The sequence below is a fragment of the Aspergillus ambiguus genome (genome assembly GCF_047715705.1).
Source record: "Aspergillus ambiguus strain CBS 117.58 unplaced genomic scaffold BDV59scaffold_6, whole genome shotgun sequence".
Lineage (NCBI taxonomy): Eukaryota > Fungi > Ascomycota > Eurotiomycetes > Eurotiales > Aspergillaceae > Aspergillus > Aspergillus ambiguus.
In genome coordinates this window covers 771,577-784,667 of record NW_027395519.1, presented here as the reverse complement: position 1 = coordinate 784,667, position 13,091 = coordinate 771,577, and the positions used below count along the sequence as shown (strand labels likewise).

General features: G+C 53.3%; 6 protein-coding genes across 6 annotated transcripts; 2 read left to right on the top strand and 4 right to left on the bottom strand.

Annotated features, from left to right (window-relative positions):
- Positions 1 to 76: 76 nt before the first annotated feature.
- On the bottom strand, positions 77 to 2,855 carry tktA (transketolase tktA). Its single transcript, XM_073688861.1, has 5 exons — positions 2,534 to 2,855; positions 2,324 to 2,466; positions 2,189 to 2,273; positions 1,841 to 2,135; positions 77 to 1,770 (listed from the first exon to the last, which is right to left on the bottom strand). Exons 1-5 carry the CDS (start codon positions 2,585 to 2,587, stop codon positions 293 to 295), a joined length of 2,055 nt encoding a protein of 684 aa, XP_073550611.1. The 5' UTR covers positions 2,588 to 2,855; the 3' UTR covers positions 77 to 292.
- Positions 2,856 to 4,107: 1,252 nt separating this feature from the next.
- On the bottom strand, positions 4,108 to 4,584 carry BDV59DRAFT_199827 (uncharacterized protein; the record flags this gene model as incomplete). Its single annotated transcript, XM_073693440.1, has 1 exon — positions 4,108 to 4,584. The coding sequence occupies one exon, from the start codon at positions 4,582 to 4,584 to the stop codon at positions 4,108 to 4,110; it is 477 nt and encodes a 158-aa protein (XP_073550610.1).
- Positions 4,585 to 4,643: 59 nt separating this feature from the next.
- Positions 4,644 to 5,168, top strand: BDV59DRAFT_145075 (uncharacterized protein). The gene is made up of 2 exons (XM_073687256.1): positions 4,644 to 4,858; positions 4,926 to 5,168. Exons 1-2 carry the CDS (start codon positions 4,799 to 4,801, stop codon positions 5,118 to 5,120), a joined length of 255 nt encoding a protein of 84 aa, XP_073550609.1. The 5' UTR covers positions 4,644 to 4,798; the 3' UTR covers positions 5,121 to 5,168.
- On the bottom strand, positions 4,976 to 8,372 carry facB (C6 transcription factor FacB/Cat8). Its single transcript, XM_073688860.1, has 5 exons — positions 7,557 to 8,372; positions 7,168 to 7,481; positions 6,833 to 7,113; positions 6,421 to 6,778; positions 4,976 to 6,364 (listed from the first exon to the last, which is right to left on the bottom strand). Exons 1-5 carry the CDS (start codon positions 8,041 to 8,043, stop codon positions 5,216 to 5,218), a joined length of 2,589 nt encoding a protein of 862 aa, XP_073550608.1. The 5' UTR covers positions 8,044 to 8,372; the 3' UTR covers positions 4,976 to 5,215.
- A 1,931-nt stretch (positions 8,373 to 10,303) lies between these two features.
- Positions 10,304 to 12,351, bottom strand: BDV59DRAFT_145019 (SET domain-containing protein). Its single transcript, XM_073687255.1, has 4 exons — positions 11,863 to 12,351; positions 11,281 to 11,804; positions 10,640 to 11,222; positions 10,304 to 10,579 (listed from the first exon to the last, which is right to left on the bottom strand). Exons 1-4 carry the CDS (start codon positions 12,157 to 12,159, stop codon positions 10,505 to 10,507), a joined length of 1,479 nt encoding a protein of 492 aa, XP_073550607.1. The 5' UTR covers positions 12,160 to 12,351; the 3' UTR covers positions 10,304 to 10,504.
- On the top strand, positions 12,352 to 13,061 carry BDV59DRAFT_145018 (uncharacterized protein). The gene has a single exon (XM_073687254.1). It carries the CDS (start codon positions 12,545 to 12,547, stop codon positions 12,974 to 12,976), a length of 432 nt encoding a protein of 143 aa, XP_073550606.1. The 5' UTR covers positions 12,352 to 12,544; the 3' UTR covers positions 12,977 to 13,061.
- The last annotated feature ends 30 nt before the right edge of the window (positions 13,062 to 13,091 follow it).

Sequence of the window (13,091 nt, the reverse complement as noted above, 5' to 3'; positions counted from 1 at the left end):
CCGTGTATTCTGGCGTCTCTCTGCTGGGCATGAAAGGACGTGAAGAGTATCCTTGCTGGGGGAACATCTAGTCTTAACCTGTAGACAACTGACATGAACCATGGTATTCTTATATCATTTCTAAATCTACTACATGGCCACTCAGAACCGAAACTGGAAGGGAATTTTGGGGAAAAAAGAATCGTCAACGCATCGAATCACGGGACTTCTCCCGAAGGATCAAATCGTCCCTTGGGTTCATAAGCACAAAACATAAGAGAGATCATTACACCTCGTGTCAAATGGCAGCCCTTTACAGGATCTGCTGGAAGGCACGGTTGATGGGAGAGCGCACGGGCTGGCCCTTGTAGAAGTCGATCGTGGCAATAGCACGCTTGCTGATGCCCTCAGGGGTGAACTCGAACTTCTTGTAGACATCCTTGTAAGGGCCGGAGGCACCGAAGCGGTTCAGGCCGAACTGCTCGTGAGAGTAGCGCTCCCAGCCCATGGTGGAGAGAGCCTCCACGGACATGACGGGGATGCCGTCGGGGAGAACCTGCAGCTTGTAGGCCTTGTCCTGGGCATCGAAGACCTCGAAGCAGGGCACGGAGACGACACGGGCAGTGATGCCGTGCTTCTCCTTGAGGTAGGTGGCAGCATCGATACAGATGCTGACCTCGGAACCAGTGGAGATGAGGGTGATGGCGGCGTTGGGGACGTCAACGACGGGGTAGGCACCCTTGAGAGCGGCCTCGATGGAGGACAGCTCGAGGTGGGGCAGGTTCTGACGGGTGAGGGCCAGAATGCTGGGGGTGTGCTTGGAGGTCAGAGCGGAGTAGTAGGCAGCGCTGGTCTCGTTGCCATCAGCGGGGCGCCAGACCATGCAGTTGGGGAGAGCACGGAAGTGGGCCAGAGTCTCGATGGGCTGGTGGGTAGGGCCGTCCTCACCCAGACCGATGGAATCGTGGGTAGCGACGTAGATGGTGCGAACGCGGGAGAGGGCCGAGAGACGGACGGCACCGGCGGCGTAGGAGACGAAGTTCAGGAAAGTGCCACCGGCGGGGATGACGAGGCCGTAGGCAGCCAGGCCGTTCATGACGGCAGCCATGGCGTGCTCACGGACACCGTAACGAAGGTAGCGACCGGCCCAGTTACCAATGCCGTACTCGGGGGGCTGGAAGTCGACAGCGCTCTTCCAGCGGGTGTTGTTGGAGCCCGTCAGGTCAGCGGAGCCGGAGAGCAGCTCGGGAACGACATCGTGAATCTTCTCGAGGACAGCCTCAGACAGCTTACGGGTGGCCACGGCCGCATCGGTGGGCTTGTAGGTGGGGAGGCTCTTCTCCCAGCCCTCGGCAAGCTTGCCGGCGAGACGGCGGGAGAGCTCAGCGCCCTCGGCGGCGTACTCGGAGGCGTACTTCTGGACGAGCTGGTTCCAGGCCTGCTCCTTGGCGGCACCCTCAGCGGCATGCTTGGCGTAGAGGTCGTAGACCTGCTGGGGAACGACGAAGCTCTGATTGGGGTCAAAACCGAAGAGCTGTTTGACACCCTGGCAGTCATCGGCCTTGAGGGGGTTACCGTGGACACCACCGGTACCCTGGAGCTTGGAGCCGAAACCAATGGTGGTGGTCAGGCGGATCATGGAGGGCTTATCCTTGACGGACTGGGCCTCCTTGATGGCGGCCTCAATACCCTCGAGGTCGTGGTCACCGTCCTTGACCCAGACGGTGTGCCAGCCGTAGGACTCGAAGCGCTTGGTGACATCCTCGGTGAAGGCGCACTTGGTGTCACCATCTGAGACGGGGGAACTTGGATTAGCCGAGTTCTTTGTAGGGGAGGGAGTGGAATCAGGCTCTAATCGTACCGATGGAGATGTGGTTGTCGTCGTAGATAGCAATGAGGTTGCCGAGCTTCAAGTGGCCAGCCATGGAAGCGGCCTCGGAGGCAATACCCTCCATGGCGCAACCATCACCGAAGAAGGTGTAGGTGTAGTTGTCGAAGAGGCTGTAGCCGGGCTTGTTGAAGGTGGCACCAACCTGAGCCTGGGCAATGGCGAGACCGACAGCGTTGGAGAAACCCTGACCGAGGGGACCGGTGGTGACCTCAACACCGGGGGTGTCATGAGCCTCGGGGTGACCGGGGGTGATGCTGTCGAGTTGCTAGGAGATGTTAGAAGGGTTGGGGGATATCTATCTGAAGGGTGGGGACATACACGGAAGGCCTTCAGGTCATCCATGGAGACCTTGTAGCCGAAAAGGTGGAGGAGAGCATATTGAAGCATGCAGCCGTGACCGTTGCTGGGGAATGTTTAGTGAGGAAGCACGGAAGGGGCAATTGAAGTACATACGAGAGGACGAAGCGATCCCGGTTAGCCCAGTCGGGGTTCTGAGGGTTGAAGTTCATGAACTTGTTGAAGAGGACGTGGGCGACGGGGGCCATGCCCATAGGGGCACCGGGGTGACCGGAGTTGGCCTTGAAGGTGGCATCGACCTGGGGGGCATCATGAGTACGGCGGAGAGTAAGTAGTATGGGAGGGGAAGCAAGGGAATAAGCATACCGCGAGGACACGGATCGTGTTGATGGCCAATTGATCAAGTTCGGAGTACGGCATGATTGCGAATCTGGAGGGAGGAAATCCGAATCAATGCGGGAGAGAAGAGGGAGGAAGAAGAAGAAGAGGGATGGAGAGAGGAGGAGAAGAAGAAGAGAAGAAGAGAAAGAGGGATGTTGGGAAGAAGAGGAAGGCGAAGGCAGCTGGAGGGGAATTTGTGTCCAACCCGATTGGGTAGGTGGGGGGAAATGATGTCGTCCCGGTGGGGTCGCTCCTGCTTCACCGAGAAGAACAACAGGACACACTGTAGACAGCGCAATAATAGTACTACGAGAACGCCTTTGGGTAGTATTCGCCCTCCGTATATGACCTGTCAGCAACCCACCGCTTCCGTCTAGGCGTACTGGGTTCATTCCTCGACGCCTCCATCCTCCACCGCCGAAAACAGCCGGCTTCGACCAATTCACCCTCGTCCGTGTCGATCCCTGTGTGTTGGCCATCATCCGACTACGGTGTACAGGCTGGTAATAAAGTGTCTCATGCCGACTTCTTCCTACACCCTTTTCCCTCTTCTCATCCGTCTTCTCGTCTGAGGAAAATACTCCGGCGGGCTGCAGTGGTTCTCGGAGGACGTTGCTCCGACCTATGCTCCGCGGGGGTCCCGTGGGAGGGAGGTCTCCAGTAGAATTATTAATATTTACTTGGTTTATTTATCAGAGCTTCCCGTCCGAGCCGACTGTGCCAGCTTGCGCGGAGCATCGATATAAAAACAAAGCAAATCAGCCCCAATGTCTCCTCGGACCGTGAGACCAATGTCTCCTCCTCCTCTCCCCTGACACGAATCCCCCGGCTGACTTGCCTAATTGCTGCATGGAACCGCCCAACGACCTCTCTAGTCGCGATCAAACCCCTAACCCATACCCCTCCCGACAGGTCAATGCCTCTCTACCTACCATCTTGGTCGACGTCATTTCCGTCCCTCGTTGGACCGACCGGGGTACCTTCAGCGACAGCAGATCCTCCTTGTCCGGATCCTCCCGACCCCAGACTCTAACTAGTTCCTTTGGAATGGCACGGTCCAAGCCACTGCATCATCATTCCGACGTGCGGGATGGTAGACGGGTGTCATCTCTGGTCGTGACAGGATTGTCGCTCGGATGAAACAGGAGCCTCCAATGGCATCGACACGATCAAGTACATGACGCATCCCTGCAGACTACACCCTCGGAAGGCGCAGGAACCTGATATAGTCTCTGACGGCGGACGGCGGGGTTCCCCGCCGTCTCCCTGGAGAAGTCTTGCCGATCAGGACTATCATTTCACTGGCTCGAGATCCCGAGTTCATGCATGTAGTCGGTTGCTCTGATCGTAGATTGGAACGTACTCCGTATGAAAACTCCATAGTCTGGTAGCTTCCGGTTGTAATACTTATAACATGTATTCGCAGAGCAAAGGCAATACCCATTCTCCCCAAGTATATGGCCATCCAAACCTCCAACCGAAAAGAAAACCCACTGAAGAATGATATTCCGGGGATGAAAACCCCCACACAGAACAGAAGATCAACACCTGTCGAGAACTCAAGCCAAAGAGAATCCCGGCACCATACCATCAAACCTGCCCAATTCACACCCGAGCGCAATCGCGGCGCCCGCATCCAGCAACGCCAACCCCAAAAACTCCCAGTATCCCTCCTCGCTCATGCCGCGTCGGCCGCGCACCAGCGTATGCCCAAGCATCACCGCAGACGCAAACAGCCGTATCGGCACCGAGGCATGCAGGAACTGGTTCTCTTCAATGGGCATGTAGGAGCTGACGAAGTACGGCAGCATCAGACCGGACGTCACGAGGCCAAAGAGGACGTTCGTGTCGGTGATACGACGGGTAGTCGGGCGCGGAATGAACAGCTCGAGCTGCCGCTTTTCGTCCTTTTTCCCCGCCGTCAGCTTGATAGTAGGTAAGGACCGGAAGATGGTCACGTAGAGTGCAAGGCCGAGGAGGGTGCCGTTGGCGAAGAGGATATGGCGTGGGAGGTTGATTGGACGGAAGAGGAACATGTTGATAGGGTTGTCAGATGGAATTTAGGATCACAGATCTGGTAAGTTTGTTGCTGGGAACATTCTGATGGCTAAGGGACGTCTTATATCAACACGATGCTACTGAGTCAGATTCTATACGAGACTCAGCTAGGAGGTGCGGTACAACTCCTCGTCCGATGATCGTCACTCATGCGCCAGGCGGCCGAACTCATCATCCCGTTCGTATTCAGAAATGTCAGTCCAGGTGATCAGTGCTCTGTCCTCGACTATCCAAGCAGGGGGCCCTTGCCATGTAAGATAAGCAGAACTGCCGTCAGAAGCTTAAATGCCTGGCTACAAAGGCTTACACGTTATTGGAGATCTGGAACGAATTATGTACTAAAAGATCAAGCAAACAATGTTGCAGGCTAATAAATATCGCAACCCGTTTCATCTCAACGAGTGCCTCAAATCGAAACGGAATAGGGAAACACGTAACTCCCCAAATCATATCAGGTATCATAGTACCAATTAAAGTCAGACAATACCAAGGCCAGTGTAGCGCCGTTGACTGATCAAATCAAGAAGAGAAAAAAAAAATATGAAGAAAACTCCAGGCACCCTCCATTTCAGTCATATTGCACGGTATCTCCCGCAGGATGAACCCGCTTTAGACGGCCAGCCGTCCGTTATCCCAGCCGCCAGTGAGCCCGAAATCATCCACGCTGCCCTTGCTTGGGGGCATCATGACGTTCCACGACGGGTCGAGCATATTGGCATGCTCTTCTGGGGATTGGTGCAGGTCATTGAAAGGTAACCCGTCCTCCAAGCTTCCCAGGCTCTCGTCAGAATAGCTCAAAACACTCTGTGGTGGTTGGTGGGGCCCAATATCACTACTGCTACTGGCGGACCATTCCTCGGGCGATAATCCCTGGAGATCGTTGTGTGACCCCGGTATTACCATCGACAAGGGATCAGGCTTGGGCGCATATTCCGCCGTCAGAGATGCAAATGGCCCATGGTCTTCTCCGACTTCCTTGCCCCCATATATGCCAGTGAAGATGTTGGAGTATCCCCGGTCCATGTCGCTGAGAACTAGCTCCCAGTCCGAGGCCGTAATATTACCACTGTTTGAGTCGGAGGGAGCTGAGGCGGCAATTGCGGGCGTGTTCAAATACGGCATCGAGGGTGACGGGTAATGCGAGACCCCCAACGGGTTGAAATTGTCTGGTGGAAGGCTAGTCCAGCTGGAAGAACGGATATGACGTTGACTGATGTGAGGGCTAGTACCGGATATCGTGGCACGGCGCGATTGAGGCTCGTGTTGGGTTGATTCACTCGGTTTGTTGCTCGCCATCAACCGAGCCTTCAAAGACTGGAGTTGCTTCTTCGGCGACTTCGAAGGCTTTTGCGCAGGTGGGGACATTGCCAGTGATTTATGAGAAGCAGCACGCTTGCTCACATCAAGAGTAGATAGGATACCAACTAGCGAGCTGAATTCGGTAGCGGCATGAGACGATTGCGATTCTAATTGATCGATGACCGTGGTGAGCAGTTTTTGGCTCTCTTTGGCCATCTTGCTTTCCCGCTTCAAACCAGCGCTCTGCCACAAAAGGCCCAATCCACAAGAGTAAACCAGTTCTCTGCGATTGATGCTAATAGAAAGACAAAGGCGTCTTTCGTCAAGCAGCTCGAGAATTTGAATCAGATGCTTGCTGGAGTCCGATGTGGCCAGGACAGATGGTGAGCGGATATGATCGTCACCAAAACAGACAGCAGGACGGTGGATGAGCGACCGAAGCCAATAGTAAACAAGAGACTAGAGCGACGGTTAGTGCCAATTCTTGAGCAAGAATAGTGATCATGGGATCCTACCAAAAGAGGGGACCGGCTACTAGTAACGTTGGTGCTAGGTTTGTCCTGCGAGAATTCAAGGCGAAGATGAGAAGGCAGTTGCTTGACCCAATCGTCCAGCTGACCCGCAACGGAGCGCAATTTCGAGACCGCGATCTCGTACCCGCCGTCGGAAGGATACACTTGCTCCAAGGCTTTGTTTAGAATTCTCGAAGCACCGAATAACGCAATTGAGCTTGAAATGCGAGTGGACTCGCCCGGGAGAGTCGGTAAAAATCCGGTCTCGGTCACATTCTCGTCATCAATGTCCTCTGGATACTCTGTACGGATGTCGTCTTCACGAAGCAGAATAGGGAGACCCGTCAGCGCAGCGGTGAAACTATAGCAAGAGTTAGCATCGCTCAGCAACTTAAGACGAGACAGGAACACATACCGGTCGAGAAGATATTGGCACCAGAAGACCTTCTTCCGGGTCTCGCCCATTAATGGATTAGACGCAAAGCGGCTCTGGCTGTGGTGGAGCCTCAGTTGGTGGCAAAGGTTGACAGCGAGGCCTCGGTAACGCAGAAGGCTCGTGTAGTCAGCTTTAGTCATGCAGTACATCTGCGCGAGGACATAGCACTGCAATGCTGAGATGGAATTATCGCCAGCAAGTGATTCGAGAGTGCGGGACCAGTTGGTTTCGAAGAATGTGGGGTCTTGATTTGTCCTCGCCTATATTTTTTGTTAGATTCTGTTCCCTGATAAAGAAAGTTTCAGAAGACATACACTTGAAGAGAGCGCAGCAATCCCAAAGATCAGATTCAACTGCGTCATGTCGAGCTTAGTCCCTTGGAGAGAGTCTGCACTCGAAACGTACTGCTCGTACGCTTTCAGAATAGTGGGACGGTGTACGACTGGGTAAAGAGGGGCCCATTCTTGGAAGAAAATGTTGATGAGCTGGTCTGTCACGAGGCGTGGAGCGGTCTTGAAGGATTGGTCAACACGAGAGTGCGGGATAGGCTGCGGAGAGGCCGTTAAAGCCGCTGTTGAGACATTCGATTGTAGTCGACCCTGCTCTGCGAGCTTGTGGATGAATGTATCTAAGTCTTGATCAGCAACACGGTTCTTTCATATATTCATCCGACCACCAGCATAAACAGTTGAAGTACACATACCACTGAAACCACGAGTACTCGAAATCCCGCTACACTGAGAATCTGTCGATTCAACTGGCAGCGGGGGCAACGGGACCTGAACCAGGCCCTCGCCAGCATCAGGCGCCGGACTTGGTTTGGGAGGACCTTGCGGGGAGCGAGCCGGGGCCGTGGTCTTCTGCTGCGAAGCAGGCGCAAACGAATGTATCCGGGAAAGGACGTCGATCTTCTCATCTTTTTCATCCAATAGATTCTTGAGATCCCTCACTTCCGCCTCCAACGCCCGTACGCGTTCCTCCAAAGACTCGGTATATCCACGTGGGAACGCTCGGCGGCTGAGCTTGTCGCTGGTTTTGCACTCGAAACCGACATTGGCGCACTGGGAACAACATGGACGCACACCGTCGCAACGGATCTTTTTGCTTCGGCATCGATCACAGGCCTGGGCAATACGACTCTGCGCGCCGTTGCCCACCTTGATCACCTTCATCGGAAGAATTCCAGGCATGTTGGCGGGATGCTCTGGCGCATCTGCCTGGCGTAGGAGTTAAGGTCGCAGTGAACTCGATGCGGAAAAACAGATGTGATCAGTTTTGGGGCACCAGACTAATGAGTTCGATGCTGGATGCCGGTGTGGCGGGGTATATGTGGCCGGAGAGAGATAGTATGAGGATGTACTTCTGTACCAGACAGGGTGAGGAGGGAAGTCGAATGTGGTCGGAGAGAGTTGGTGTGAATGAAGAGTAGTGCGGGTAGATCGATGAAAAAGGACACAAAGGGTGGGAGGAAGACGGAGTGGCGGCGGAAATACGGAGAAGGCAATGATGACGAGAGGAAGAGAAGGGGGAGAGAGAGAGAGAGAAGATGAGGGAACACGAGAGCAGCCACAATTTGGCAGCGGTATCGATTCTGTATTGGGTCGTACGGGGGATGGGAAAAGGGGGGCCAATGGGTTGTCATGTGGGGTAAATTATATCCTGTAAGCCAATGGAACATGAGGGAATATAATGTGGAGACTGGATGCGTCCGGTAATACCAATACCAAACACTTTAACTCTGCCCCAGTTTTCGACGGTTCGATCATTCTCACTCGTTCCGAGTCCCAAGGTTGGACTCTGGTAGTGACACGGTCCGACTCTGCGCCTGATTCCGGAGTACACGTGCAAGGGTAGAGGTCTATTCATGGGATAGCGAAGATGACGGCATGTTCTGTGTTTTTCATCTTGTTTCTCTCCACTATTAGCCTATATTCCCCCCCTCGTTCAGGGAGAGTTCTTCCAACAGTCGAGTACAAAAACCCCCAAGGGGATATTATTTCTTCCACCACGTCAACCCGTCCGTGGAGACATCACAAGGCACTGGACGATCTACTTCAGACTCCTTGACTTCAAGTCCCACTACAACTTACTAGAGTAAGCCCTAACCAGAACACCACCAACGATGAAGTCCTGTCTCGGCTGGGACGATCACTATTCCGAACCAGAAAAAGCTTTGCGAGTTCCCACCGGCACAGGAATCAATGCAATGGGAAGATCTAAAGTCCCACTTGGGCCGACATTCCCACACGCTCCCCCCTACTTTTGACAAGAAGACAAAGTCAGTCCAAGTAGAGACACCCCTCCTGACGCCGGCTGGGTGCCTTCGCCTGTCCACCTCCGCATATCCTCGGGAGTATCAACCCCCCGGCTACCAAACTGCCTGAAATCGGCGGTTGTCGTGCGGCTACGGGTTGCCTCTTCCCGCAATTCCGCCTAGAAATCCCCGCGTCTTGGCCGAATTTCTTCGCCAACATCGGTCTGCCCCATTTGGAGACTATGCCGGTTGGCGTCTTGTCCTCACCACCTTCCCCGAGCGTTCGCGCTGGAAAAAGCGCGGGGTATCCGAGGTGCATGACCTGACGCCGAATTTGCATAGACACTACACTCCGTAGCGGATAACTAAATACGCCCTACGGCGTATTGATCATGATTGACTTGGCGTTCTCATTGAATGGAGGAAATTACCGTGTGGAGAGCCATCTCCCGGGTCCGTACGGAGTACGGAGTAAATAATAATAAATCACAAATCAAACTTTCATTACTGGTAATGATGACCCTATTAGACCAAACACATTTCTCAGTGATCATAAATTTTGTGGGGTCCGAGAGTTCACCGAGAAATCCCAGTTGTGGGGATGGACATCATCCCGTTTAGGATCAAGACGGGGTCGCCAGATGCTGGTTCTCCAACCACAGCACTGGGTCAGCCTTGCTGAAGAATCATCCTCATTTTGCTGGCACTATGACCGTATCAAATCCGCATTTAACTTTGATCTGCTTTTGGTCCTACTCGATGAAGAGAGTTGGACGTATGTCCCCGCGAGTACAGAGTAGGTCGAGCCCATTTGATTATACCCACACTCGCAACCATGAATCCGTCCCCAGCCAAGGGAAATACTCTCTCAAAGGAATGCGGCTATCAGTCCTGCAACAAATAGTCTTACTGTTGAGCCACCAGGAAACCTTAATCAGTACATCCGCCAAGTTATCGTCGCTTTCTTGCATGGAACTCGACCATGATACAACTTAGGCGAGGTGCTTGGTTCGCCACATGGCATCATGCCCAGACCCCGGTCATGCTGCTGAGCAATCCCCAGTTGGATCTGAATAATCATGACTCGTTTCCGGGGGCGGGGTAGGCTCATACGATACGCAGGGTCCATTCTGGGCCCCGGACGCCCTGACGGCCGGTAGCCAACCCCATTTCTCTGGTTAATGGTTTGAATGGTTTAGTGCACGTACCCAATGCGGTGTACCCCAGTTGAAAGAGTAGCGTCGATCTCTAATGATCCTGGTTGATGGGTCTTCGCTCACGCCACCGGTGGGTAACGCAGCCAACTATGGATTGATTCCCACCTCCAGAAATCGTCCCTACGCCGATTTTTAGCAGATCTTGATAAAACGCATGTGTTATCTACCTAGGTAACGGTATTATGAGAAATCTTCCGCACCGGTTTGATCGGAGAGATAGCTTTTAACAGTCTGTGAGGCCAACAATTCGTCTCTCTGTCCAGTAGATTAGTGATATGTCGTTGAGATTCTAATATTCATGGTTTTGTTACATACCTCTTTTTCCATGTCCGACATGGCTTTGGCCAGCAAGTCGTCTTCCAAATCCCGCAGCTTCTTCGTCTCAGACCGCACCTCCGCTCGGAAATGGGCACGCATATCCGCGTCTTGATCGATTTGTTCAGCCACCGCCTGAATCCGTCGGAGATTGTAGACCCGCAAGTTCAGCTGTGCCAGCACAAGCATAACTGCTCGAAGGTGGATTATGTCCCATAGAGGATGTGCTGCTAAAAGATCCCTGAGGTGATTTGAATCTTTCACTTCCTGCTCATTGAAATATACCCTCGTTTCCCTTCCTCCGTCACCGTTTTCTACCAGGGTGATCCGAAGGCCATCCTCTTCATTCACACATGCCCACCAGACGAATGGGCTATTCCAGGACGTGCTTCGTCCTGGTCTCGTCGTACTGTGTGATATCCAAGCACCAGGGGGGTCTTTACAGAAATCTGCTTTGGGCAATCTCAACGGATCGTCGTCAGGAATTTCCAGATCAAGAAAGAGTCTGGTAGTGACCTTCATCTCCTCCGGAAGGAAGCCATAAGCGAACAGAAATTCGGATGCTGGTTTGTCACTGCCATAACTGTATCATCCCTACATCAGCACCAGCATGAATCCTTTCCTCCAGCGAAGATACTTACGAGATAGTCACTTCATCACCAGGATGAAGCACCCGGTCATTCCACAATTGAAGTACGGCATTGCCAGTGGAATCCTCCTCGTACACGGCCTTCATCGTATCCTCCGAGCTGTGATTTGCCATGTCGACACATGGAACCATCGCATGTCCAGATCTCGGCAAGTCAACAGACCGAGACCGATAAAGGGCATCGGCATATTTCCAGTCATCAAGGGTGAGCTTTCCAGACTCTCCCCACCAGAGCTTCTGACACCATGGTATTTCCTCCGTAGACTGGCGTAAATGCTCGAATTCTCGCTCCATGGAGGATTTCTTCGCTTCCACAGCCACCCTGATAGACGTCCCGCACAACAGATCTGCCTCCTCGTTGTCGTAGAGAGTAGGCAGGAGAACAGACGGTGGCATGAACTTTAGATATTCCGCCCAGGGATGGGATACCCCAACATTATGTTGACTCTTGGGGAGCTCGTCGCAAGAATGCGTGAATTGCAGGATCAGAAAGATCAGGATCGCGCCCCGCGCTGTCTGTCCACAATGGATTAGCGTTCTATATCCCCGCCGCCCTGGAGAAGAAACAGCGTACTCTACCAAAATCGCCCACTGCTTCGAGAACGTCTCTGAGGTATTGATCGGCCTTTGCATGATTCTCAACCAGCTGCTGCGAGAGAACCATATCCGCGGGGACCTTGATGAGAGCTCCAAGGTCGGCAGAGTCACTCGTTGAACTCGCCTTCGGTATATCTGCTGTGGCTATAATCGCAGACCCCTTCTCGATGCCATCGCCGCCCTGTACCTTTTTGAACGCGACACCATCGACGGATATGTTATTCAGTTTAGTCCATAGAGATAGCGATTCAATAGGCAAGTTGTCTCGCTTCATTTTTGCCGGTACGAATAGCAGCGGACGCGGTAGTATGGAGTCCCGACGGACCGTACGGCGTAGTACAACGACGGGTCGCGCGTCACTGCCCAAGCTTATCGATAAGGAGTTTGAGGGTTCACAGCACCAAGCCCTGAGCCCTAAATGCCCCCACCCGCTCCCTACGACTCCGATTGCAGCATCACGACGTCATACAATGTTCACCTTGCTGGCTCCTCAAATCAAGCTAGGTTGACTTGAAACATTGGTCGTCGGCGTCAAGGACAGGGTCCAAATAAAAGTAGCCCATGACCATGTACCAGTTACCCCATGACTCCCTCGCCAACGACCACATTCCTATCTATACGCCCAGACCTCTAAGATATTTAGCTGTCTCGACCTGAACATGCCTAGCAATTCTCGCATCTCAGTCTCAAAGCTCCATGGGATCATAATCCCGCAACCTCCGCGTCCCTGCGTGATTCCCCTCCACTCTGTGTGGCAACCAGCAACGTTTCATACCCCTAGTAGCGTGCGCAGCCGCCTGAACAGCTCTCTTACCAAGGGGTGGAGGGGAACCAAAGAAGAGGATCATGCTGTCAACCGCTCGAAGAAGCATGATACCACAGACCCCACAACTGATGCGTCCAGCTCTGGTATGAAGGATAGAGAAGAGTCGGAGGGGATCGCCAACCATTCCAAGCCCTCGGGAGCGACGGAGCGAGGCGGCTTACAGCATGAAAGAAAGGCCAAAAAACAACACCCCAAGGCACCTGAGCCTATAATAGGGATGAATGACGAAAGAGGTCAGGTAAGCCTCACCCACACCCAAACTTGAACCTTTTGCCCAATTCAAAATGCTAATCTCGTTCTCCAGAAAGGTCAATGATCAGGAGTATCATCATACTTTCCGCTTCGACATAAATTCTATATATTTGAAAGTACTCGCCGGG

What these genes read in the sequence shown, in the direction of transcription:
- tktA (XM_073688861.1), bottom strand. Translation starts at nt 2,587, where the DNA reads ATGCCGTACTCCGAACTTGATCAATTGGCCATCAACACGATCCGTGTC. An exon ending in ACACGATCCGTGTCCTCGCG is followed by an intron (nt 2,467 to 2,533) that starts GTATGCTTATTC and finishes GATGCCCCCCAG; the next exon opens with GTCGATGCCACCTTCAAGGC. An exon ending in ATGACCTGAAGGCCTTCCGT is followed by an intron (nt 2,136 to 2,188) that starts GTATGTCCCCAC and finishes AACATCTCCTAG; the next exon opens with CAACTCGACAGCATCACCCC.
- BDV59DRAFT_145075 (XM_073687256.1), top strand. Translation starts at nt 4,799, where the DNA reads ATGTCAGTCCAGGTGATCAGTGCTCTGTCCTCGACTATCCAAGCAGGG. An exon ending in AAGCAGGGGGCCCTTGCCAT is followed by an intron (nt 4,859 to 4,925) that starts GTAAGATAAGCA and finishes ACGTTATTGGAG; the next exon opens with ATCTGGAACGAATTATGTAC.
- facB (XM_073688860.1), bottom strand. Translation starts at nt 8,043, where the DNA reads ATGCCTGGAATTCTTCCGATGAAGGTGATCAAGGTGGGCAACGGCGCG. An exon ending in GAGTACTCGTGGTTTCAGTG is followed by an intron (nt 7,482 to 7,556) that starts GTATGTGTACTT and finishes ATCAAGACTTAG; the next exon opens with ATACATTCATCCACAAGCTC. An exon ending in TTGCTGCGCTCTCTTCAAGT is followed by an intron (nt 7,114 to 7,167) that starts GTATGTCTTCTG and finishes CAAAAAATATAG; the next exon opens with GCGAGGACAAATCAAGACCC.
- BDV59DRAFT_145019 (XM_073687255.1), bottom strand. Translation starts at nt 12,159, where the DNA reads ATGAAGCGAGACAACTTGCCTATTGAATCGCTATCTCTATGGACTAAA. An exon ending in GGTGATGAAGTGACTATCTC is followed by an intron (nt 11,223 to 11,280) that starts GTAAGTATCTTC and finishes GGGATGATACAG; the next exon opens with TTATGGCAGTGACAAACCAG. An exon ending in TGTCGGACATGGAAAAAGAG is followed by an intron (nt 10,580 to 10,639) that starts GTATGTAACAAA and finishes TCTACTGGACAG; the next exon opens with AGAGACGAATTGTTGGCCTC.
- BDV59DRAFT_145018 (XM_073687254.1), top strand. Translation starts at nt 12,545, where the DNA reads ATGCCTAGCAATTCTCGCATCTCAGTCTCAAAGCTCCATGGGATCATA.